The sequence below is a fragment of the Rhododendron vialii genome, chromosome 13a, assembly GCF_030253575.1.
Source record: "Rhododendron vialii isolate Sample 1 chromosome 13a, ASM3025357v1".
NCBI lineage: Eukaryota > Viridiplantae > Streptophyta > Magnoliopsida > Ericales > Ericaceae > Rhododendron > Rhododendron vialii.
Genome location: NC_080569.1, coordinates 6,823,852 through 6,849,804, shown reverse-complemented (window position 1 = coordinate 6,849,804; position 25,953 = coordinate 6,823,852). Strand labels below are relative to the sequence as shown.

General features: G+C 38.6%; 3 protein-coding genes across 6 annotated transcripts; 1 reads left to right on the top strand and 2 right to left on the bottom strand.

The window, feature by feature from the left end:
- Window positions 1-250: 250 nt before the first annotated feature.
- LOC131314241 (RNA-directed DNA methylation 4) lies at window positions 251-4,859 on the bottom strand. 2 transcript variants are annotated; one of them, XM_058342760.1, is made up of 10 exons: window positions 4,622-4,859; window positions 4,455-4,535; window positions 3,074-3,162; window positions 2,831-2,902; window positions 2,199-2,240; window positions 1,705-1,859; window positions 1,473-1,591; window positions 1,111-1,198; window positions 873-946; window positions 251-788 (listed from the first exon to the last, which is right to left on the bottom strand). In XM_058342760.1, exons 1-10 carry the CDS (start codon window positions 4,722-4,724, stop codon window positions 496-498), a joined length of 1,116 nt encoding a protein of 371 aa, XP_058198743.1. In that variant the 5' UTR covers window positions 4,725-4,859; the 3' UTR covers window positions 251-495. The 2 variants fall into 2 exon arrangements, with proteins under 2 accessions (XP_058198743.1, XP_058198742.1); XM_058342759.1 differs by having other exon boundaries at window positions 3,074-3,165; window positions 4,622-4,857.
- Window positions 4,860-8,642: 3,783 nt separating this feature from the next.
- On the bottom strand, window positions 8,643-14,759 carry LOC131314240 (putative tRNA pseudouridine synthase). 2 transcript variants are annotated; one of them, XM_058342757.1, is made up of 8 exons: window positions 14,379-14,759; window positions 14,258-14,293; window positions 13,408-13,565; window positions 13,165-13,313; window positions 12,423-12,567; window positions 11,394-11,798; window positions 9,243-9,792; window positions 8,643-9,035 (listed from the first exon to the last, which is right to left on the bottom strand). In XM_058342757.1, exons 1-7 carry the CDS (start codon window positions 14,638-14,640, stop codon window positions 9,367-9,369), a joined length of 1,581 nt encoding a protein of 526 aa, XP_058198740.1. In that variant the 5' UTR covers window positions 14,641-14,759; the 3' UTR covers window positions 8,643-9,035; window positions 9,243-9,366. The 2 variants fall into 2 exon arrangements, with proteins under 2 accessions (XP_058198740.1, XP_058198741.1); XM_058342758.1 differs by having other exon boundaries at window positions 13,408-13,520; window positions 14,379-14,758.
- A 1,326-nt stretch (window positions 14,760-16,085) lies between these two features.
- On the top strand, window positions 16,086-25,106 carry LOC131314239 (protein TIC110, chloroplastic). 2 transcript variants are annotated; one of them, XM_058342756.1, is made up of 15 exons: window positions 16,086-16,713; window positions 16,812-16,871; window positions 17,692-17,815; window positions 17,918-17,986; window positions 18,100-18,198; window positions 18,439-18,505; window positions 18,970-19,034; window positions 19,121-19,215; window positions 19,922-20,046; window positions 20,154-20,254; window positions 20,877-21,093; window positions 21,413-21,567; window positions 22,522-22,647; window positions 23,400-24,404; window positions 24,635-25,106. In XM_058342756.1, the coding sequence occupies exons 1-15, from the start codon at window positions 16,190-16,192 to the stop codon at window positions 24,875-24,877; spliced, it is 3,075 nt and encodes a 1,024-aa protein (XP_058198739.1). In that variant the 5' UTR covers window positions 16,086-16,189; the 3' UTR covers window positions 24,878-25,106. The 2 variants fall into 2 exon arrangements, with proteins under 2 accessions (XP_058198739.1, XP_058198738.1); XM_058342755.1 differs by having other exon boundaries at window positions 16,087-16,713; window positions 19,919-20,046.
- The last annotated feature ends 847 nt before the right edge of the window (window positions 25,107-25,953 follow it).

The following is a 25,953-nucleotide window of genomic DNA, read 5'->3' as shown; positions in this document are numbered from 1 at the left end:
AACCATGACAAGCTTGCTTGGTACAGAACCGGGCTAGGCCGAGTAGTTTTCTCCCCACTTAAATTACAGTCCAACTGTGGAACAGTTTGTTCCACAGGCTCAAAGCTAATGATGTCGACAAAATGCAAATAAAACACCGAAGAGTTGCAGACCCTTTCCTGTTCAGAAAAGAATTTACGGACCCTTTACTCGGTTTGGGGAGATGTGAGCTTTAGACACTTTTTTTTTTTTAGACACTCATGCACATGTGCAAGTACCCTGCAGTACCAAATTGCACCAAAGTTGAAGAAATTTGACAAATCACCCACGGTTACTGCATCTCCAAGATTGTAGATTCATCTGGAGTTGCCTTCAACGAAGAAACTTTACAAAGAGTTACTTGTACTGACAATCAGTTGCTCGATGGCACTCACGAGTTCAGGAGCAACTTTTACAATGGTGAAGTAGATAACGACTTCTCTTGAAGCTGATGACTTTGATCCGGTAAACAAAGAGTTAACGGTAGGACCATTTCCAGTAATCATTGTCAGAGCCCTCATCTTTATCATAATAAGCCTCACCTTCACCATCACCTTCATCACCACCGTAGATGTAATCTTCATACATGGGGTCTGCCTCTTCTAACCAGCTCTGGTGCTCTGAATCTTCAGGTTCTGAAGATTTTTTACTGGCACTCATCTCTGAATCTTCATTTTCTTCTGATTCATCTTTGGAGGTACTGCTCCCACTATCCTCATTGTCTTCAGAAGTTTCCTCATCAGGATAGTCATTCATAGGATTGTCTTCAGCTGAGAACAGAAAAGAAAAAACATAAATGTCCAAAAAAGAAGCAGCATGTTGAATTGCATCTATAGCGATAAAATGGATGATACCATTAGAATCATCGCTTTCATTATCTGATGCAATTGGGCCAGCATAGAATTCATTATCTTCATCAACTTGTACCCTGTACCAGAGACAATTATCCATTACTACAAGAAAAGAAGAGGTTAAATTCCCGAAGTAACAAAAAAAGAAAACTAAAGAAGAGGTGCAACAAATCTTCTTCTTCTTCTTCTTTTTTTGCTAAGTAGGTGCAACAAATCCACCAACAAACAAACGAATCCATACAAAGGAAATGGGTTTGATGTGCCTTCCACAATTGTGTTGTTATCTTCCTTCACAGCATACAAGTCATACACATATTCATCCTTGGACGCTGCATAACAATCAGAACCATCAATGCATGAAAGACCACAAAAAGACAATAGGCCATATCACAAGGAGAATGACGAAAAAGGAGCTTCTCAGGAACGGTCAAAATCCAACAATAATTTGTCTCCAAAAAGTCAGACGCAGTTTTATAACTGACTACAAGTTTGAAAGGTGAGTAAAAGAGTCGTATATAATGAAGCCAACAGATGCTTCAATTGAAAAGCTAAACTTAAAAGTAGTCAAAAACAAAAACCAAGAAGCATATTAGAGAGAAGGACCTCGGTTGGACATGTAATCATGAATGTCAGACTCCACTTCTTCAGCAGCACTTGGGATGAATTCTCGTAATAGAGGCAGATAACTAGACATAATCCTGTGATCCTCCAAATCTGAATCTCTATCAGAAGCCAAGCCAACCAAATCAATTCCAAAGGTGAATATGAAAACTTATCACAAACTAGTTTTATGTTTGAAAGGTAAAGTTCTAAATTACATCGCAATGAAACTTACTCCTGGTCATGCACTTCAATGGTTGCTTCCTCCACATCAACGCGAACAACATCATAAACATGACACATTTCATGCAGTGCATCATCATGCATCGCCTCTTTTTTCCCCTTTCTGCTCCTCCATATTTGTTCAAAACGAGCATTTTTTGACAAAACCTTATTAAAACAAAGAACACAGAATAGTCTTGATGGAGAACTAAGTAATGGAACACCGCAAAAAGCCACATAACATGAGAACAAAAGAAGGCATCAGCTTCCTTGTCAAAGATTTACAAGTGTGTGTGTGTGTGTGTATATATATATATATATATATATATATATATATAGAGAGAGAGAGAGAGAGAGAGAGAGAGAGAGATTTCCCCAGCCATTATTTAGAATATCGAAAAAATAACATGTAAAACTAAGATAAAAAGAACAACGCTGGGCACGTGTTAACTAAATTTAATAGTAACCAAAGTAACTAGTGGTGCCAAAAGCTAAAACCTAACGTACCTCTTGCTTTACTCTGGCTTTACCCCGCAACTGATCTTGTTTCTGCCATTAAATTGAATTGAAAATGCGAAGTGTCAGTTAAAAGAAGAATGCAGCCAAATGCACATGAAACCACAGGGCCTAGACATGTTAAAGTACAACTTTAACAGCTAGTTATAACTTCAAACCACTTTCATCAATTTGTGTGATCATTGCGAAAATTCAGAGTTACACAGGCACTTGTTTAAAGATCCTGTTTCAAGACCATGTCCATACCAAGTCACCATTCACGAAACAAACTCAGGCTCTCCAATAGAATAACAATCTATGACTCCAGTATGAGGGGACTCATCAAGAAAATTCTAAATTGAGTAGGTTCCATTCAAATGTTAAAGTATAGACCACTCGTCAATGGAACTATTTTGGATCCCATTGTCAGACTCAAAACCAAATGGCCCAACATCTGACCGAATCATTTCATTGAAGAAATTAAGGGAGACCATGACTATTGCATATAAGTGAGTTTACCAATACTAGCTAGGATCTTTGAATAGGAAGTAGTAAGTGACATGTGTACGCGCTCGCGCGCGCACATGTGTGTGTGTGTGTGAGAGAGAGAGAGAGAGAGAGAGAGAGAGAGAGAGAGAGATTACATTCTCTGTTGTAAATGTACGTCTTTGTTCCTCATTTCTTGCCTTACTTTCACATCCGTCCGCTGGTTTAGGCTAGGAAACATTGAATTATCAGAACCACAACTACTAGGTACTGAAAAGGATGAAACAAGAAAATGACAACACACACTTGTAAATGGTAAACCAACTCTAGAACCATACCAAAAACAAACTGCCAAGCACAAAAATAAAGCAAGTTAGCAACATATGGACCAGAAATTGTACCACTAACAATTGCAAAACATCAACGGTATCCTCTGAGCTGCTTGTTGTCTCTACATGCTGCACAAGAACCTTTTTTGATTTCAATGCCTCTGCTGCAAATCATCAAAATGCTTTAGATAGAGGTAATCTCTTGATTATGAGCCACGCTGGTAAGAAGAAGTAGACACATAACATATCGACGATCTATGTTTCACAGCAGAAGGGTATGGTCAACCAACAAGTACGAGATTACAGCATTTCTCGGAACATTGCTCATCAAGAGCACTCTATATGAGTAGGACCCAAATTTGTGTATTCAAGCGTCTTAGCGTCCTCACACTAGCCATCACTCTTTCATCTGTTGGAGTTACAAGTTACAACATTGACAATAAAGCTTTCTACATATACCCATAAATACATCCTGTACAACAATTTACACATCCACTAATCCATCCACACACTAAGAGACAGACCAATAGTTTCTCTAGTGGTAAGGCCTAGGACTAGAGTTTGTTCCCTCCTAATTGGTCTCATGTTCAAAACCTCTTAGGTGTTATCAACTCTATTAGGGCCAGTCTTTGCTCCGGCTTTAAATGCGCCTCGCACTAGTGTACGGTGGGATTGGTCCCACAGATTAGTCGAGCTGGGCGTAACGCCGCGTAAGCTGACACGGATAGGGCTGCGAAACGAACCAAGTAGATTGAGCTCGACTCGATTTTTGGCTCGTTCAAACTTCTTCAACAAAAATTTAAGCCAAGCTCAGTCACTTTTGATTGTTTATTTATAAATTCAAGTCAAGCTTGAGCATAAGGGTGTTTAGCTTGACAGGCTCGTGAACAAGAGGTCGTTCTATAAGTACTTTAAAGATAAGGATAAATCAATAAATATCCAATCGATATGAGATCACCTTCCCTTGGATCTTTTCACCTAGTCTGTATGTTTCTAGTCTGTACTTTTTTTTCTCTACAGCTTTTTTCATTTTTGAGCTTCACAAGTTTTAAGGCTCGAAAGCTCGAAATTTCATAGGCTTAAGCTTCAGGATTGAAAGCTTGAGATTGACTTACATATTCCAAGAGCCGAGCCGAGCTTATCATGATCATAGAACTTCAAAATGTGAGCCAAGCTTGAAAAATTAGTCTGAAAAAATTCTCAAGCTCGAGCCAAGCTTGAACATGTGTAATAAGAAGTTGAACAAGCCCGAGCACTACTGCATTTGGCTTGTTTGGCTCGATTAGCACCCCTAGGCATGGATACCCTGAGATATCAAATATCATGCACCCTAGGTTTTTTTTTGGTAATTACCCTAGGTTTCTAGTATATACAATGCATGCGTATACACCTATATGTGAGTCATTTATGCGTATACGTATATACATAAACAGAGAAGGGGAGGAGAGGGTACCCTTTCCAGAAGAATCGGAGATTGAAAGCTTCTCGAGATCCAGCAACGGCCGCTTCAATGGCCTCTCGTTGATTTCGAGCCCTAAGACGTTTGGCAAGAATCTAAGGAGTAACAACTTAAAGTGAAAGAGAAAATAAAAACCAGTAGAAACGAATTAAATAGCTCACAGAAAGCTTCAAGGGGAGACTGGGAAGCTTTGCGCTTAACCCTAACAATCACTGGCTTATCGTCCTCGGACGGAGTCGAAGAGCTTGTCGCCATATCAGCCATTGGTGCTACGATTCCTGTAACTCTCTCTCTCTCTCTCTCTCTCTCTCTCTCTAAGCGGGAGAGACTGGAAGGCGAGGTCGTTCAATCCACGGGGGTGCCGGCAGTCAAACTCGCATTTGGTTAAATCGAGTTGAACTCGTATTTTCGAAGCACGAGCTCTATTTTGAGAAATACTACGAGTTTGACAGAAACCAAACGTTTAAAATAAAAGGGAAGAAACTTTATTCACGGAGATTTGGTAGCCTCACGGAGCAGCGCAATTTCAGCCGTCCATTCCCGGAATCAATAGTTGAGATTTGTTTTTAATTTTGACCGGTTACAATTGATTTTCAATCGGGATAGTCCAAAAACACTTTAGATGCGCGCAATTAACTTTCGTAAAGCCTTCTTTAAAGAATGGAGGAAGCTATGGTACACAGGGTATACCGTATGCCTAAATTATGACAATTTGTGATTTTCATTATGCCAATTTTTGGTTTTCTAATGCATATTTATGATTCTAGTTACGACTTGTACATTAAAATTTACCTATTGAACTGGTCATTAGCAGGTTACCCATAATTAAAAAATATTGTTATTATGTAACCATAATTATTCGTACCGAAATTCATAATACTTGTACCCTAACCAAATATATGCGTACAATATCAAAAATTAAATAATGTTACCACAAATGTTATAACAACACCATAAATTGGCATTATCTTACCATAATGAATCGTACCAAATTTTTTTGACTCGTATGATATTCCGCAACAAAATCAAAATATGTCGTACCAGAATCAACAATTGTTATACCCAAGCCAAAAGTATTTATAAAATGCCACAAATTTTAGAAAATAACCACAATTATTATGACAATATCTAAAATTGTCATTTTCTTAACACAACGTGTCATATCAAAAGAAAACATATTTAAATACCACAAATTTTATAACAAACCATAATTGTTATGACAATACCATAAATTGACGTTTTCTTACCACAATGTATCGTACCAAAGGAAATTAATTAAAATATTCCTTAATAATACATGTCTAAAATACCACAAATTTAGTAATATAACCAAATTTGTTATGACAACACCATAAATTGACGTTTTCATATCCACAACGTGTCGTATAAAAAAATTCAATCAGAATGTTCAATTAACGGTAGTTATAATCAACAAAATATCATACCTCAAATTCAGTGATATAACCAAATTTGTTATAACAACACCATAAATTAACGTTTTCATACTCACAACGTATCGTATAAAAAAATTCAAATGAAATGCTCAGTTAACGATAGTTATTATTAGCAAAATACCATACCGCAAATTCAGTAATATAACTAAATTTGTTATGACAACACCATAAATTGGCGTTTTCATACCCACACGTGTCGTATAAAAAAAATTCAATCGGAATGTTCAGTAAACGATAGTTATAATTGACAAAATACAATACCACTAATTATTTTCAATTCCCGCCACATTATTTTTTCAAATTTTAAAATTTCCACCATATTGTCTTAATTTTCGATTCCCTCTACACTAATTTTTCAAATTCTTATTTGTCCCTACACAATACCTCAATAATTTAAACTAAAAATGAAGTTTTCGCACAAAATTTTCATCCAAGAAATTCACCAAAAAGTAAGTACTATACCCAAATTTTCGAATACAACTACAATTTCCTCTCAAAATATTAGTCTAAATCAAATTCTTTTTCTACAAAATTTAATTCAAAAAATCAAAATTCCTTTGTGAAAAAATGAGAGGTCACGAAAAAAATAATTATCCAACTGTCTCAAATGCATACACTTTCAACACTAAAATGGAGTACAAAAAAATAAGTATGAATATCAAAAAATAGAGGGTGAAAATTATTCTCCTTTTTGTAATTGGTGAAATTAATTATATTAATACCCTATCTTATCAATATTTAGGGCGGTGCACTTAACAATTGGGACTATATATTTAACACATGGATCGGTGTCAAACCTTCACCCTATGCGTACCAATCCAAATTTAATGGTTGTCCTTGGAACTAGGTCGTGGAAGTAAAATCTAAATAATTTTGTAAATTTATTGTCATTGTACTTTCTTTCAAAAAAAATTATTATAGTCGACATTTTGATTTACACCAATGACATAGCTATAATATGATCTACAAGTGCAGACCCATCACTAGGACGGAGGCATTTGAGGCCTCTGTCTTCTCAAATTTTTAGCCTAAAAATAACGCCCTTACATACAAGAAAATATTATATAATTAATAGCCTTTAGAATTACAAATTCTCAATTGTGTACCATAGTGATAAGGTGTTGGAGTTTGGACATTTATCTAAAAGATTTGGGGTTCAAGTCTTAAACCCTTCGTTCCTATTTTTTTTTAAAAGAATGTTATTATTTTTTAGAATAAATCACATAGTTAGTCCTTGAAATTTCATACTTCAACAAATCTCATCGTTCAATTTCAATACAACATTAAAATATAATAATGCACCATCTGAGCCCCACGTAAAGTGTTTTTTTATTTTATATTTTATTTTATCAAAATCGTCTATCTTTTACATAATATTAATTAAGTCATTCGTATCAAGAATGAAGTTGATGGCTTATAGCTAGACACTTAATTAGATGGAAAATATCATTCTATTATTCAATTTGCGTGCCGATGATGGAGGTTCCTAAACTTGATTGAGACAAAAAATTATGTAGGTGACTTAATCAACAAACATAAAAAATTCAACGGATTTGATCGTCATTATTGTGTCACAGTCGCATGGCTACATTACATTCAACTACAATAGAGGACTAGGTTTCATACCAAATATAAATTGACTGTACAATTTAAATGTCGTTAGTGAGTGTATTTTTAAAATGATCGATCAGGACTGTTAGGATGTTAAGTTATACAATATTTAATTTGTGATATTTTAGACATGTATTTTGTTTGGGAATAATAATTATTGATTGTGCAACGATATATTTTGGTCTTGTATCTAATATCTTTTGATCGATTTCTTTTGGTACGACACATTGTGGTAAGAAAGTATCAATTTTTTGTGTTGTCATAACAATTATGGTTATGTTATATAATTTGTAGTATTTTACACATGAGGGAGAAGGAGAGAAAGTCAATGAAGAGAGAACAACCTGTTACCTGCTAAGCCATTTTTTTATTTTATTAATCGGTTTAATAAATGGGTGGTCCGGATTATTTACTTTGAAATCCAAGGGTTTAAAATTATGATACGTACGGTACACCCCTTAATAAGGGGTGTGTACCATAGGACTACCCTTAAAGAATGGTTCGCAAATAAGATTTTTCTAAAATAAAAGAAGTAGGAATACTAGCATAATAGTAGAAAGTAAGTTTTAACAACAAAATCACCCCACATAAGAAAAGTTTAAAGGAAGCGTGGGAGCTATTCTGACACGAATATGTGCAAGCTATTTTCTGACACGAATATGTAGCTGATTAGATCGAGTTTGTGAAGAATTGAGAAAAGGTAACCCAGCGTAAACTTAAAACCACAATCAAGCTACTTATCACCAGAGCTCAGGTCAGTGAGGTGAATTGGCGCATTATCGAGAGGAGATACTAAAAAGATGTTTGTATATTCTCAAGAAAGACAAGATATTATATAGGTTCCACTCCACCCACATTCAGTTGTTTTTCCAGCAAACTAATCATTAATTTATCCAGAAAAATTTGCAATGTTTTTGTATGCGACGAGATTTCATTTTTTGGTGAGTAAAATCTATTACCAAGAAGTACATATATACAGCAAAACTTAATAATTAGACTATAAGGCCCTGGCCGCCGCCTCTATAAAAGGTGAACACCAAAATCCAAAAACAGCTAATCTAAGCAAAGAGAATTCCAAAGAACCAAACAGCTAGCAATTCAAATCTGTCATCTTGTGTGTCACTGACGAAAGCAATCACTTTCAATTTAGGGTACCACTTGATAATGCCGTACCTTTGGACACAGAAGTTAAAAGTTCGACTTACTGGCCAGACTCATCTGTCTATACATTTGTATTTCTAAATGGAGATTGATGTTTATAGAAGTGATTGGTTAAACGCGCAACAAATAATACAAATTGTTTGGCGGCCTTTGTAGGATGAATGGCTCTGTTCGCGTCAAGTTCATGGCGCAGGGTCTTTTGCAAATGGCTCACTTTCACGGACACAGGTCCAATTTGCGGCGTGAACTTGATGCTGATAATTGATTCCAGTTTTCTGCTAAATTTCTCAGAAGTTCCTTGTTGATACTTGATCAGTTGATCCCATTGCAAGTATAAGTTCCACAAAACCTGTTAAAAAAACAAAAAACCCGTAAGAAGCTGCAGGAAGGACAGGATGCTTGCTCGGGAGATTCCCGTCATATGAACACCAATTGAATAGAAAACTCAAACAATCAATTAAACAATATCGACCCACCCCACTATATCATTTTTCTTATCAACCCACCCCACCGTAACGGAAACTACACAAAGAAGAGTAAAAGAGAAAATACACACCTTTTGGTATATTCTCAGAAACACCCTTCAAAACATGACTTCACTTCCTCAAAGTGCAAAGGGTACCGATCTCGTTGTCAGGTGAGTTGCTCTCAAGTCTCGACGTAAATCGTACGAGGCTCATTCATCCACAACTTTCATCAGTGGTTTTACTAGTCTGAAATTTTCCCTTTGACAATATCCAAGCATTCCTAACTTCATCCAATTCTGCTTCTGGAATGCGTGTATTTGCATCTAATATGTCAACCCATTCCTTCCAAGGAGATTTTGAAGGATCCAAAAATTTTGAGACTTCAGGCAACATTACAGAATGGTAGAACTCATCTACCGCCTTCAGTATTTCTTCCGATTCAACCAACATGTGCATTTCAGGCCTGGTTATGTTGCCAGATTGGTTTTGCAACTCAAAATTATTTCCCCTCAAAATCAGTACTTCAGATGGTGCAAGTGGTAGAACAATCCTCGAGAACTTGGACAGTGACAATCCTACAATGTCTCTAGGGAGTAATTTTCGCTTTACTGCCACAGCAGTCCCAACCATCTTGCGGATCTGGTGCAGTGCAATATGTTAACACCATGATGCATGAGTAGAACAAAAACTAGTACGTAAAGAGAACTGCATCCTTGTCCAGTATTGATGTTGGCCTACACATACAGTTTTCATGATATCCAGCCATCATGCCATCACAGTTATTATGCGATTGTGTGCAGGTGTGGGAGGCATTTTATTTGGAACATCCCTTAGTTCAACGAGCAAAATACATCATCAAAACAAGCATGGTAAAGGTTTTGTAACATGGATCCGCCATTTTGGGCAAAGCACCCTTCTCGACACAACATGATATGGGTGTCAGTGCGGGATACATACCAGACATGGAATTTGAAAGTCAGACGCGGCATTCCTATACATCTGCCAACTGCGAGCTAAGTCCATTACTATAGCACGCACTTATTGTAACTTTTCGTGGCTTGGGCAATTATGGCATGCATTAAGTGCTATGGTGTTTACTCCCTCCGTCTCCATTTGTTGGCTCCTTTTGACACTTTTGATGTCCTAACAAGATTGTCCCAGTTCAAAAATAATGGGTAAAAGTTGACGAGTCTACTCTCTCACCCTTTTATTTTGAAGTTAATTACAAAAAACAAGAAAAAGATAAGGATGATGTTTCCAAAAAACTCGAAGGGAAAAAGAGAATGAAAATATGACGAGTGTAATGATGATATTTCCTTAATAAGTTAGACCAAAAGGGACCAACAAATAGGGACGGAAGGATTACTATTTAGTGGGCTAGAGAAAATTAAGAGTTCAGTAAGGCTCATGGGGTAGCAACTTATCAAAGAGTTTTGACTTTGTGACCTTGATTGACTTATCCCTAACTTTTCCCCAACAAATTTCACATGGAAAAAGTTCTTTGCCAATTATTTAAACTCATTTCACAACAAATACTACATTACCAGTAATTACTGGCGTAACTCTCTACCCGTATCTTAATTTGTATCCATATCTCCAATCCTCCATTTATAGGTTCGAGTCATTCGACCTTTTTGACATTTATATACATACGTAACATACACACACGATACCCACCCCCTAGTTCGTGTAAGATAGGTTAAAGGGTATCTAGAAGCATCAGCAACAATAATGCTCCGAGATTTCTGAAGGCAATCAGGATTCTTTAACGTTGTCCTTTTGCCCATGGTAGACTGGACGAATTGGATTTCAATGCATGAACAATGAACATGCATACATGTATCTCATTGCCACCCTCTATATACCAGTTCAAGTTAAAATCTGCGAATTTTATGTATCATTCAGCAATCAATTCCAGGCCTATTATAAGAACTATATTCCTTTTTACAGAAAGCAAATGCTATTTCTCTGATGCACAATATAAGTGCTGATCTCATTATCACAATGAGGCTCCTGAAATAAAGCACCTCCGCCTAAACGACAATACCAACTTGCTACATTTTCCCGAGTTGCACCCACCAAAGATATGTTCTGCATGCCTGAACTTACAGTGCCATTGTTTATGTCTTAACTTAAACAGAGAATTAACATTTAGTAATAAGACTGTGAAAAAGATACCAGGGCTACATTAAGAATACGACAAGAACGTCGACAAAGAGTAAATATCTGTAGAAACTTACTTGATGCAACATGAATGACTCTCCAAATACGGAGATTTCCACATAATTATTTCCAATCAGCTGCTCCAGCTTTCCACAAGAACAGCGGAAAATCTTTCTGAAATGGGCTGCACTGAGTCGGTCTTTTTCATCAGGTTCATGCAACCATCTGGCTAAAAGGAGATTCCGATCCTTCAAATCAATCCCACTCTCATCACAACTTTCAGCTGTATAGTTGTCGAAAATCATGGATTGAGATGAACTATGATTATTCTGCTCAGCATCACTAACAGCCAAATCATCTGCCCCAATAAATTCTTCTCCATCACTTCCATGCGAATTGGAGTTTCTTGATCTTCTATCCTTTCTGGATAAATGTTTCCTATACTTAGCTCGTATTGTGTAATTGTGAAAAGGATGTTCACCCTTCAATACCATTCATAGAAACAAAATGGTTAGGAGATGACCGCTGCAAAAACACTTACTACATAATTTATACTATCTCCATACCAATTACCATCCACTAAAAGGATATCATCATGGCCTAATGAAAGAAATGATTTCCAGTCAGAAAATAGTCACTTTGTAAGAAAAAAGCATGAGGGTAGAACTATAATCAGTCCAGACCTCCCAAGAAGCAGGAACAGGACCAACAGGGGTTTCTTAGGGAGGCGAAACACAGTATGGCTTAAGGAAGCCAACGTTTTGAGTAGGGCCTCTAGAACTAAGTTGCAAACATCCTAAATTGAAAGACCGCCATCTTAATGTATCAACGAAAATAAAATGTGTTGTTTCTCCTGCTTCTTGTAAGTTTTATCCCCAACACAAAAGTCTCTCATAAGGTCAAATAGCCTAATTGACCAAGCGGTAACCCAACTAAAATTGCTTGCATGAGAAGTGCATTGAGAAAACCTCCTATAACCTGCAGATCAAACGGCGCTTAGTTATAAGCAAATATTATTTTACCACAAAACCTAATCTTTCCGTTTCTTTTACTGTTTTTCCCCTGTTGACACCCAAAACCAACTTGACTAAAGAGAGAAAACTTACCTCAAAGACATTCAATATATCATTGAGTTCTGATAGATGATAATCAATTTCAGCTGCAGTAAAGCAATCTTTTATCCCAACAACTTCAACAGGAAGGAAGTATGAATACTTGCGAATTTTACATTCCCTTCTAGCATCAAAGCTCCTGATATAGGTCACATTTTCCACAAAAATCAAATATAATGGGAAAGTAGGATTGATAAATAGTACACGAAATAACTTTATAAGCACACCAGATACATTTTTTGTGACAACCAGCTAGCGTTTTGGTTCATTCCCCAGACTACTTTGCCTTGTGTTGATACATTTTTTTGGACAACTTCATGGTATGCATACACGTAAGACAAAACTTTAATGCTTGCTTGATAACTTTAATGTTTGCTTCATAACTTAAAGGAGTTACTCCCCAGATATACTTGTGTTAAGATGATGCTTCACATATTCTTCATCTTATGAGCTTCATGTAGCCTTCAAATAAAAGGCAAAGCAGTTATACAAAAATATGAATCGACTGTTGTATTTGTTTTGGCTTTTCATTTTCTTCTCCCTTAAAAATTAAAATGGCATACAATCAGACAATATCCCACACAAATACCGCACAAATACCGCACTGGTTTAAATTTTAACACCTAAACAACAACCCAATAATATTACAAAATACAACTAAATAAGATAAATGGAGAATATGATCAAAAGTTTTACACACTGTACAGATTAACAAGGTAATAGACTATGATCGCACCTTCGGGAAGGCAAAATGCTGAAAACTTTGATATTGGCAGGAAGGCGAGAGTTGATATGATTAGCAAGAGCAATGCCATAAGGGTCTTCCTTCCATGCATTTTCAGGAATTTCCATTTTTAAGGTTATCATGGTTGCCAAGGAGTGCACCTAAAAACATTGCTGCTAGCGGGTAAGCAGTTTTGTAGTGGAAGTACAAGGACAAGAAATACAAGGGAAACATATGGCTTTTTAAGCAACTCACTCCTTTATCAGTTCTGCTACTTCTTGCCCACCCAATTTTGTCTAAATCCCCAAAGTTACTATCACGGATGCCTCCAGCTTCAAAAATTGCAGTTTCCAACTCTCTTTCTATTGCTACATTAAAAATGTAGTGCTTTAGCAAATTCCCGCCTGCAGTGGCTAGGCCAATTAAATTGTAATGGAGTCAAACAAGCATGCGTGAGTTACAAACACGCAGTAGCTAGCGGATGTTTATTACAAACAAACATGAGTTGTTAAGTACATGGCTGAGCGATAACTCATAACAGTAATTTCAACTCCCAGTTTTCAATAGAATACTACGCAATACTAACTATGAAGATGAAAACCCAGCACAAATGGAAAAATTGTAATTAACATCCGCTAGTGGAGCCCTTTCCATCCGGGGAAAAAAAATTCCTGAAATGCAATATGCATTTGTCTTTCTCCCTAGTTATAATCATTAGACCATAACAAATAGAGCCGCACTTGAGGTGAACGTAGATATAGACACCATGCCGCCACTCCACCACCACCTCTCAACCGCCACCACTCCAACACCACCTCTCAACCACCACCAAAATCACCACTCCACCATGGCCACCACAATCACCTCTACCACAAATACATGGTGGCCATGAGAAAAATTAAAAGAGAATCGCTAAAATAACGGAACTAAAATTAATTCATCATTTTTTCTTTAATTCAGAGGTTAATATGGTTATCAAACAGCTTTTTAACTTTAAAAAATCAGCATTCAGCATTCCGTACTTAATTTTTGAGCTTTCGGCTTTCAGTTTTCAATTTTATCAAACTGCACCATAGTGGGCAAAAAATAAGGAAAATTATCTTACTGGACAGCGCGTTTTCATCTCTCTGCATTTGCAGACCTGCGAATTTCAAAGAATAACAAGCAAAATTACCCCGTTTACAATTGAACGCAATTAAACTGAGCACGCAATTGGCTTAACTAACCTCTGTAGCCGGAGCCGACGTAACCGACTCGCATTACGACTTTCTTTTTGCGGAAAGGCGTCCATTTAACGGCGGGCAGATGAACCGTACCGTTTGCAGGCGGCGGAGGTGGGTTTTGCGTGGCGGTGGGCGGCGAAGAAGGTAACGCAGAGCAGGTGGGAAGGCAAAGCAGAGAGAGTCGTTTTGGTTGTGGTAGCTGGAGGCGTGAAGGTGGGGTTTTGAGACACTGTGGAATCAGGAATCGAAGAGGATAGACGGGCATGGCGTGCGACTTTGCGAGTGTCGTTGGAAATGGAAGCTCAATCTCGACTGTACAATAATTTCGACATGGCGATCGAGTTGGACCGGCCTATTTTTTTCTTTTTCTTCCGGCCTGCTTGCGCGTAACTTAAATAATCTCCTTACTTATACAATCAAAGTTGTGAGTCTTGTAAGTTGTAACGCCATTTGTAAAACCGTTTTGGGCAGGTGACGTTATGCATAATGCCACAAAGCGCTTCACTAGTCTAGCTGTGGAGTAATCTTTTAGCTCGGGCGTGCTTCTGCCCAGTCCGACCATAGAGTTTGTGAGAATTGGACTTGCGTGTCACAAGCTTCAATGAATGGTTGGGCCGTCAAACCCGGTCTAGGTGCATTCGGTCCAAATGAGCGCAGAGTGTGAATTGTTGATATTTTCAAGACCATTACATTGGACGGTTCAGCCCATTACCATGACATAGGTTGTGGAGTTAGGATTTGAACCATGACGTCGTGAATTGCAAGTACTTGCATTCCCAATTGTCCCACCAACCATCTGATCAACATCCACAGCGTGTCCCACCGCATTAACTTTACAAACAAGAGTTTTCACCATTCTGCCCCCAACCACACTAGGCTCCGAGGTAGCAGGAACAGAGCTAACTCCAGCACGACTAGTAGACCAATTGATAGGAACAACTACCCCCAAAACATCATCCACATCAACATCTAAAGCAACAAAAGCATAAGTAGTTCTGACCTCAACCTTATTCTTCACTTTACCTTTAATAGTAGGACCAGGATTAGTTGTCAAAACTCCATGATCCTTGGTACTCTTAACAGGGCCAACATGAGCAGTGGCAATACTGGCTATACTTAGCCCTTGCACAACAGTTGTACTCACACCAATCCCAATCCCCCCATCAGAAGTAATGCCATCTTTAGGAAGCATTAATGCAGCCACAAACTTATAACCATACATTTTCATCTGTATGACAGAAACATAACAAAAAGAGCATAAAGATGGCCTCCAAGGGTATTTAAAAGTGACCACAGCCCTCCTAACATCAGCGTACTCAATGTCAATAGAATTCAAGAATGGAGAATCAGATGTGACTTCAACACATATACGAGTATAGCTCAACATTTTTCTCAATTCAGTGAGCGAATTCGCAAACGAAGGGCTCCACAAAAGCACTCGCAACATAGCTAAGCCCATCTCCAGTCCAAAACTCCAAATGCACATCAAACTATTGAATCCTCTCATTGAATCCATATGGGAATGGCACATTAAACTATTGATTCCATATGGGAATGGAACTCAATTGCCCCAATGTGTTATTTGAAAAGAACAAGTGAGAGCGCAGGTGAATCTGGAACACTTGAGAAATTCACGGGGTTAACTGTAATATTATCCTCCCATATTATCCATCGTTCTTGCCGCCCCCCCCCCCCATCCTCTTCACCGTCTCTGTTGTTAAACCCTATACCCCGTAAATCCCCTCCCAAGCACTCTCTATCTGATAGAGAGATCTCCAGAGAGAGAGAGAGAGAGAGAGAGAGAGGGATACACCATGAACCTATCCATTCTAACCCCTTCTTCCTCACGGCCCACCTTCCTCTTCCATCCCTCCACCAACCTCCCCTCACTCCGACTCCCAAGACCTACCCTCACCCGAAACAAACTCCTACTCAACCGACTCCGATACCGCATCTCCACCGTCCGATGCTGCTCCTCTTCACACCAGCCCTCAAGCACCACTCTCATCCCCGCCGCCGCCGTGTTTGGTCCCAAGAAGGAGCTCACGGGGATCGAATCCCTTGTCGACTCCGTCCCGCCCCTGGTCCGCCAGGCGACCTCCGCCCTCGTCTTCGCAGGCGCTGTGGCTGCTGGTTTCGGGCTGGGGCTCCGTCTCGGGGGAAACCGGATCGCGGCCGTGAGCGGGGCGGTCGCCCTCGGTGCTGCCGGGGCCGCCGCCACCTACGCCGCGAATTCCTGCGTGCCGGAGGTCGCGGCGGTGAGTCTGCACAATTATGCGGCGGGCTGTGACGATCCGCTCACGTTGGATAGGGAAGATATCGAAGCGATTGCAAACAAGTGAGTTTATGTGCTCCACTTACAGTGCTTTGTTATTCTTTGTGATTCCTGTAGCTGTTTTTTGAATCCTGATGCATATTTGTTTGATTGATTTCCAGGTACGGTGTTAGCAAACAAAACGAGGAATTCAATGCGGAACTTTGTGATTTGTATTGCCGGTGAGTGCAATAGAATTATCATCATGGACATTGAGGCAAACTTTAGTATATATCTGTTGAATACTGTGCATCATAACTACTTATAGAAGAAGTCGTGGCACGCGATGCGTGTGCATAGTTCTTGAGAGGTGTAAGATTATGTACGTGCAACGTAGTAATAAATATTGTGCGTCTACTCACCAAAAACTCTATGCAAGTCTCTGACGATGAAGGCCTAAATGCTGAGGTGATGTGCCAATTTCTACAGTCATTGGGTACAGGCATGTGAAGACATAGATCAAGAGGGAATCTCTCTGGACGTTGATAAATTTTCTTTTCCATCCGACTAAGACTGATTTCTCACGGCTTACTGCAAATAGGGGGAGCGGTTTTCCTCTGGAGAGAGGTTACATGGTTTAAGAGGGAGAGAAGGAGTGGTTACCAAATCTGTGAAGGGGTTTTCCATGTTTACCCCTTGCAGTTATATACAAAATATAATATAATGCTTGTTTTATGGAGAAAAAAGATTTGTGGGGGATAATTTTGGAATTAGGAAAATGTGAGCAAGCCTCAAAAGGGAGTCCAATAGACAAAAGATTATGTTGTTCGTGTCTTCTCTGACGAATGGAAACTATATGTTTCAAGTCTCTGGTTTTGTTTAGGGATGTATACTTTTTATTCTTTTTGTCTGTTTTGATATTCATCCATTTTGTCACGATATTTCTGCTAGTTTAATATTAGCTTACAGTTAAAACTTTTTTGGAATATTTGACCATTTTGTTGGTGACATAAGGCTCTTTTATATAAGTTTTTTTTGTGGTTTCTTTTCAATTTATCTCAGGTTTGTTTCTTCTGTTATTCCTCCTGGAGGTGAAAATCTTAAAGGCGATGAAGTCGAAACAATTATTAAATTTAAAAATGCATTGGGGATTGATGATCCAGATGCTGCTGCCATGCATATGGAGGTGTCATTATACTCGTTCATTGTGCCTATTCGTTACTTGTTTCCTGGAAACACATTTTTTGTTTCATTAACCCTGGACTGTGTTTTGCTTGTTGGCTTTTAGGTTGGTAGGCGAATTTTCAGGCAAAGTCTTGAAACTGGTGACCATGATGCTGGAATGGAGCAGCGTCGGGTATGATACTTGTGATTTTGTTACTTCTTTCTGTAATTTTTTACCTGGTATGTTTCGTTATAAATCTTGAATGCAGATTTGGAGCTTGACCGTCAATAGTGTCTCCAGTGCAGGCATTTCAGAAGCTAATATATGTTTCAAATCTTGTGTTTGGGAATGCATCGACTTTCCTTTTACCTTGGAAGCGAGTGTTCAAGGTTACTGAGTCCCAGGTATTTACCCTTTCTCAGTCTTGAGCTTGACTGTTGTATCTCGTGAGTTGTGACTTGGTCATTTTGTCGCGGATAGGTAAAGGTACAGTAATAGTAGTACTCCATTGTTTTTCCACTTAACAAAGTAAAAGTTAAGAGAGTATAGCTGTGGCTTTGTCACATGCAACAGGTGATTTCTAATCTCTTTGCAGGGTCTTTATGCTGTTGTTAGTTTCTTATGCGTTTCAAACTTCCTACCAGGTTCAGATTGCTATTCGTGACAATGCCCAGCAGTTATATTCATCCAAGCTTAAACCAGTCGGAAGAGGTGAATACATCCTGTATTGGTGCCTTGAGCAATCTACCCTATACCCTATTTGAGCCTGGAAATGAGTCCTTTGTCAACTATTTTATACCAACTTGTCAGCAATCTACCCTGTATAAAATAGTGCCTTGCGCCTGATTCTATAGTTTTGCTCTTTCCTTAGAGGTGTCATTTGTATCTGATCAACAAGTTGACCATTGTTTTATATAGAATTTATGCTGCATTATGATATTTTTCTGTTTTCTCTCTTCCTTCAATTTCCTCATGGAATAATTTCGTCTATGTTTCCCCTTTCCCCTTTTTGGGCCAGTCTAGTTATGATCTTCATTGTTTTTCCTCTAATAAATGCGATCTGGAGTGGTACTTTAGCGTTGTATAATACTTTTGATCTGACTTTTGACTTTGCACATGGTTTCTCTCTTTTGGCATGCACTTTCAATGCTAATGCTAATTTAATTATGTCGCAGATATTGATGTGAAACAGCTCATGAGCCTTAGAGAAGCCCAGCTTCTTTATGGACTTTCTGATGAGGTACACTTTGAAATTGTGCTGTCATAGTAAATCTTGTACACATTTTAATCATGGATTGTCACCTCTGTTGGTTCCTTTATTTGCAGCTTGCTGAGAAAATGTTTAGGGAGCATACAAGGAAACTTGTTGAGGAACACATATCAAATGCGCTTAGCATACTGAAGTCTAATACCAGAGCAGTGTATGATATGAGTGACCTGACTTAAAATAATTGTACCCGTACTAGAACATTTGTTGCAGATGCTTTTCGATGCGGCAGATGAGTCATATTGCTATGTTATGTGGGCTTTTTTTCTAAATGCATAAAGTAGCTATGTCGAACACACAAAATATCTGTACGTGTATGGGGTATGTGTTCCACACTTCAGTTGGACATTTCAAACTGGAACCATATTTAGCAATTCAAGTTACTGTATAACTATGCATTGAAGGCTCAAATGAACATGTAAGTGCTATATGAAACCTTGTAGACACCATTTAGTCTGGAAAATAAAAAATTATTTCTCCTTTTCCCTTTGTAACTGTGTCCGTGGCGCGGGGTTTATATCACCCAAACACTTTGACCCGGTGCATCACTCAAGTCAATGTGACATACTGTCTCAAGCAATTGGTTTACTTTAGGAGCTTCTCCTGGTAGTGGTAGTCATCCCTATGGTTTGATCTAAAGACAACCGCAATGCCCTTTCCTTGCTCTCCCGTATATGAATGCCATTTAAAAACGTCTGACTGATGTTATGTACACCATTCCTTCTTTCCTTTATTCATCATTGGTCGGAGAATGGTAATACATTGCTTCCTCTATTTACCCATGGTTGTGCTATGAATTTTTTTCATTATTTTTTCCTGTATCACTAGTATTGTCTGAAGGGAATGGGGTTTTCCAGCAGGGGATCCTCACAAGTTGTTGAAGAACTTGAAAAGATACTGGCGTTCAATCATTTACTCATTTCGTTGAAGAACCATCCTGATATCAGCCGCTTTGCTCGTGGGGTTGGGCCAGTTTCTTTACATGGTAGGGGGTTTAAACTGACTAGTTGTTCGTGTTCCTCAATTTATTTGGCTGAAATGTTTATTTTCCTGAAGCTTTTAGCTTTGAGTTAACAAGTGCTTTTGGCTTAGGTGGAGAGTCTGGTGGAGACAGAAAAATGGATGACTTGAAGCTCCTTTTTAGAGCATATGTTACTGATGCATTATCAAATGGTTCCATGGATGAAAAAAAGGTGCATAAGCTTCTGTTTCCATTGTACCGGAGTCTAACAAAATAACATATGTCTGATATCATTTTCTTTTGATAGTTTAATTTTGCTAGTTTGCATACTTGATTCTACAGTACTTAATCATTGCCAGAGAAGTTCGAGTTACTTCTGAAGAAATTTAGATAGCATTGACCTGTACGAAATTCAAATGGCCCTAGAACCAGCAAAATAAGCTGGGTGATGAGACACCAAATTTTGAGGGTAACTTTTCATAGGATGATGTTGTTTACTTAAATTCATGGTCAACCTAACAGATTTTTGTCTTGTTGACTGGGGCTTCGTTGGTGAACCACATGAGAATATCTTTTACAATTTAGTCTCTCTGTTTGGCCGAGGTCATAACCATGTATAAACTGTATCAAACGATCAGATAAATGTTTTGGGAAAGATGGAACTAAATAGCTTGCTTGAATGATGTTAAGTTCCTGCAAGAATTCTTGGTGTTGGGGGCACCTTTTCCTACAACTAACTCTGTTATCTGCATAGTGAATATATATTGTCTTCTATTGTCTGGATGTTCTCCTTTTCTGGCATCTGCATTCTAGGTTAAACATTCCCATTTTTAACCTTTTCTTTTTCTTTGTAGCTTGCTGCATTGAGCCAATTGAGGAATACATTTGGTTTAGGTAAACGAGAGGCTGAGTCCATTATGCTGGATGTTACCTTAAAGGTGTATCGCAAACGACTTGCTCAGTCTGTATCATCCGGTGATTTAGAAGGCGCTCCGAGTAAAGCAGAATTCCTTCAAAACCTCTGTGATGAGTTGCACTTCGACCCGCAGAAGGCTGCTGAGATCCATGAAGGTTAGATGTACTGTAAGCTTAAACTTCTGCCTTAAACTTACTGAGTTGAATAACGCACTTAAAATTCTGCTTTTGGGCTTTTCCATCATACACACATGCTTGTATTTTGGTTCCTACTTTCGAGTTCTGCTCAGGGTTTTTATGCTGCACAATCTGATAGAAACCACGAATGTGGGGTGAAACAGGCATGAAGTAGGAGAATTAGGGAATGAAAATCTTGTGTCAGTTGCCTTGACATTCATTCTGCTAAATGCTTCCTTTTTAGGTATTTTAGTTAAAGAAAGCTTGTGAATTGTTTGTTATTTTCCTCTTACTTTAGGAATTTACCGGGAAAAACTTCAGAAATTTGTTGCTGATGGAGAGCTCAGTGAGGAGGATGTTAAAGCCCTGGAGCGGCTGCAGGTCATGCTTTGTATACCTCGGGAAACTGTTGAAGCAATTCATACAGAAATCTGTGGCAGTTTGTTTGAGAAGGCATGTACCATTTTTTATTCGTGTAGATGTTGCTTGTGTTGTATGATTTTTCACAAAAATACCGAGGTATTTTCAGGTGGGGGTGCTGGGAGACGTAATTTGCAATGGCTAAAGCCTAAACCTCTGCTACCTTCAGCCTTGAATTTTGAGCCTGGGCCTTAACTAATGACCAAATCATGTTGTCTCACTCTTACCCACCTCTCACTTGTCACCATCAATTTTCCTACTACTATCTTGTCGTGAGTCAACTGGTGAAGTTTTGTTTATTTTTCCCAATCAAAGTATGTGAGTTGCCTATTAGTTTGTACCATAAAAGAGGGAATTTATACTGATTACATGCGGGGATTATATAGCCCTCAAAGCTGAGGACACAGGTATATCAATATGGCTTATCTTTACTCTTCTTTCTCATCTCAGAGGATAAATGCTGTTCTCATCGTCATATGCTGTTCAACATGGGCGATTCACTTGTTTTTGAAAGGACCGTAGAATAGAAGTAGCATATGGTATGCCTGGTGATTTCAATAGGACATGCACCTTGCAAACATCTCCACTGTTCAAGTTTAGCGTATAGTTGCAATTTGCAAATAGAATGCATTTCATTTTGTATGCATCATACCGAAGTGGTGATGCTGATATATGTACTTCGCAATCCGCACACATCTAGAGGAATCCTTTTAAGGTGGGCATACTGAATAACACACTTCCATGCTACCTTTAGCAATTTGGCATTTGTTTAGGTTGATTTCATTTGACGGCGAGGCAGAAGTTGTTTATGGTTTCTTGGCTATTATGCATGTGTAGATGGTCTGCTGTTTGCTTATTTTACTTTTCAAAATGTGGGAAAATATGTTACATCCTATGTATTCCACTTTCCTATAACTCTGAAGATGCTCACTCATTTTACTGCTGAGAAACTTGTTTGAGCATCTCTGATATATTTTCTTTTCCCAGGTTGTGAAGGCTGGAATTGGTGGAGGAATGGTCGGGTATGATGTCACAATGAGAAAAGCTGTGAGAAAGGCTGCAGCTGGTTTACGCTTAACGAGGGAGGTTGCCATGTCTATTGCTAGCAAGGAAGTGAGTATCAGCTTCCACCACAATGTTTAGGATGCAGTGTCCCAATACTTTGTCCCAATACCAATGTGTTTGATGCATTCAAATATCCAGATGAGAGTTCATCCCAATTCCAATTTCCATCTTTGCTGTTAGGAATTGTTGTCAAAACAGATTTGGGGTTTCTTCTATATAATTTTTTGCTTTTAAACAAACAATGTTCGTCAATTGGGCTAGTTTTCACGGGATACATACAGCTTAAGCTCAGGATAAACTGTCGAACATCTCCACTCTAGTTTTGTTTTTTGGTGGAGGCTCCTACCTGAAGATAACAGTTCCTAGAATTTGTTGAGTTTTTGTAAAACGTAAATGTTTTTCAAGTATGTAACTTTGCGAGTCTTGGCTGGGGCCTTAAAGTTTTGATACCAAACCTGAAATAGGTACATCTTTGACTCACCAAATTGTAGGTGCCTCAGCCTTGTATTTTGATCAGCATTTGTACCTGAATTCGGTACGAACTTTGGGTCGGTTTTTGAATTAGCAAGGACCACTATTGCAGGGCTTAAGGTATGAGGTGGCCGTTGGGATTTGGGATGCAAACTGACAATAGAGAGGAAATGAGATGTGACAAACCTAAATTTTGTTGATTACTATGGTAGGAAATTTCCTCCGTTTCTAACTAGTGTGATTTTATTCCCAAAAATCTTCTAATGACACCAATAATGCACTTCTATATGTGTTCAATTTTACTTCAACTGACTTGGGTTTTTATGCAGGTCCGAAGAATGTTCAAGATCTACCTACGACGAGTGCATAACGCTAAGAGCGCTACCGAGTCTGCAAAGGAACTTCGGATGATGATAAATTTCAACACCACGGTTGCAACTCAACTAGTTGAGGACATAACAGGAGAACGACCTGATACAACGTCAGAAGAGCCTGCTGAGGTAGATGATGTAAAGAAAGATGAGGATTTAGGCTCTTCTAAGGTAGATGATAGGAAGAAAGATGAGGATTTGGAATGGCTGTCCCTTCGCTCACTTAAAAATAAGAAAACATACCAGCCACCTCTTACGAGGAAAGGCCAGACGGAGATAACTCTCAGGGATGACCTCTCAGAAAAGGAAAAGAAGAATATTTACGAGAGATACTTGGCATTATGTCTCACTGGAACTTTCTCCAAGGGCCCATTAGGTGTAAAGATGGCCACAAAAACAAAAGACCACGAATTTGTTGTGCTAAACCAGCTTGGACAAATTCTAGGTTTGACTAGCAAAGAGATTTTGAAAGTACACAGGAGCTTCGCTGAGAAGACTTTTAGGAAAAAAGCGGAGGTTATGTTAGCCGATGGTGGGTTAACAGAAGGCAGAATTGAGCAGCTTAATGAGCTGCAGAAGGAAATTGGTTTACCTCCTCAGTACGCACAAAAAGTAATAAAGAGCATAGCAACAGAGAAAATGGCAGCTACACTCGAAGCCGGTGTCAGGCAGGGAAAAGTTAGTGTAAAGGAGGTAAGAGAACACAAGAAAAATGGTATTGATTTAGATAGCGTGTTATCTGTGAGCTCACGGGAGCTGCTATTTAAGAAAACCGTGGATGATGTATTCTCGTCCGGTTCTGGAGAGTTCGATGAAGAAGAAGTTTATGAGAAGATCCCACAGGATCTAAACATCGATGCAGAGAAGTCAAAAAAGGTTGTTCAAGAACTCGCAAAAAGTAGATTGTCCAACTCTTTGATTCAGGCTGTAGCACTACTAAGGCAGAGGAACCGTCATGGAGTGGTATGTATTTGTCTTTCCGGTCAAAGTTGTGCAATAATCGGATTCATCTACATGGTAGAAATATTAAAAAGTGAAAAATATGGACCAAAATAAGCTAAGAAGCCTGACGATATGAATGTCCAAAAGCTAAAAAAAAGGTTCAGTGAAAGATGAAAATAAGCCATTATGAAGAAGTGAGTTAAAACTCGGTGTGCATGAAATAAGTTGGTCTAAAGTTTTTATTGTTTTAGGTTTCGTCGCTCGACAACTTGCTCGCCTGCGACAAGGCTGTACCTTCGCAGCCGTTATCGTGGGAAAGGCCAGAGGAGCTGGCTGATCTATTTTTCATGTACCTGAAGAGTGATCCTGCCCCAGAGAAATTGTTGCGATTGAAGTACTTACTAAACATAGAAGATTCGACAGCAGAAGCCTTGCGTAGGATGGAGGATGGACTGGTTGATGTAGCAGAAGAGCAAGAAGAGTTTGTACTTTAAGTTTTGTAACCAGGTAGATGTAAGTGGGTAGCACATCCACTCGGTTGAGTTATATGTATCCGCTCTGTTTTTTAATTGGAAAGTAAGTAATATTCTTAGTTGTCCTTGGGATCTTTTTTTAGCTGCTCAATGTCTTCGTTTGATTAACAGCAAAAGAAAAAAAAAAAGCTGTCCTTTGATTTAAAACAATTTAATTGACCAACGAAAGGTTAATTCTCGGTTATGATCATGGTTATGTTTTAGCTAAGAGGTTGCTGATTGTTGGAGCCTGTTCTGTTAAAGGTTACGATTGTTATACAGACTACAGAGTCTATTGATGTTCTGCAGATGCACCAGAGTTTGCATCCTCTGTGTGTGTGTGTGTGTTGCTAGATTTGGTATGAAACCCTTTCTGCTCTCACAGGATCTTTATCTGTGAGCTCGCATGCAGTCATGTTTTCTAGCAAATAAGCATGTAATGCTTATGTTACGATACGCCATAGTATTTCGAAGTAGTTTAGGAGAAGGTAGTTTTCAGTCCCCTATCAAAGAGATAAGCACCGCATTTTCGGTTGAACAGAAAAAATGAAGATAACCACCATGCATGCATCTGTGGCAAACCACAATGATACGGATAGTTAGGCTAATGTGAACAATTTTTATGCTCTGCCCTTCTGTCTTGGTTTTTCTCCAACCCATCTCTCTTTCTTGAGCCATTTCCAGGTTCATTTCAACAATGCTAATAATGTGAACTTTTTTGACTTGATGGGTTTTGCACCTTTTCGAATGTCAAACTTCAAAGTAGTTGGAAGGTTCTGAAGTTTGGGGGATTCCCAATGCTGGCTTGGCAATCGAGAAAAATCAACAATTAATCTTTAGGTTGACTAACTAGTAAAAAAATTCAACAATTAATCTTTAGGTTGACTAACTAGTTAATTTTTTTTACGATATTTCATGTGTTCAGGTCAATTTATGCGCACATCAATTAATATTGAGGATCAATGCAATTGTTTACTTGCGAGGAATAAAATTAAAGATAAAGCAAATATAATGCTGCCTATAGACTAGTCCCAAAGGACTTGATAATACATAGGAGG

Coding starts and splice junctions, on each gene's coding strand:
- LOC131314241 (XM_058342759.1), bottom strand. CDS start 4,724: ATGGCTGATATGGCGACAAGCTCTTCGACTCCGTCCGAGGACGATAAG. Junction 2,241..2,830: donor GTACATTTACAACAGAGAAT/GTAATCTCTCTC, acceptor ATTTAATGGCAG/AAACAAGATCAGTTGCGGGG. Junction 1,860..2,198: donor AAGCCAGAGTAAAGCAAGAG/GTACGTTAGGTT, acceptor TGTTTTAATAAG/GTTTTGTCAAAAAATGCTCG.
- LOC131314240 (XM_058342757.1), bottom strand. CDS start 14,640: ATGCCCGTCTATCCTCTTCGATTCCTGATTCCACAGTGTCTCAAAACC. Junction 13,566..14,257: donor AGATGAAAACGCGCTGTCCA/GTAAGATAATTT, acceptor TAATTGGCCTAG/CCACTGCAGGCGGGAATTTG. Junction 12,568..13,164: donor AGCATTTTGCCTTCCCGAAG/GTGCGATCATAG, acceptor GACCTATATCAG/GAGCTTTGATGCTAGAAGGG.
- LOC131314239 (XM_058342755.1), top strand. CDS start 16,190: ATGAACCTATCCATTCTAACCCCTTCTTCCTCACGGCCCACCTTCCTC. Junction 17,987..18,099: donor CTGGAATGGAGCAGCGTCGG/GTATGATACTTG, acceptor TCTCCAGTGCAG/GCATTTCAGAAGCTAATATA. Junction 22,648..23,399: donor TGTCTATTGCTAGCAAGGAA/GTGAGTATCAGC, acceptor GTTTTTATGCAG/GTCCGAAGAATGTTCAAGAT.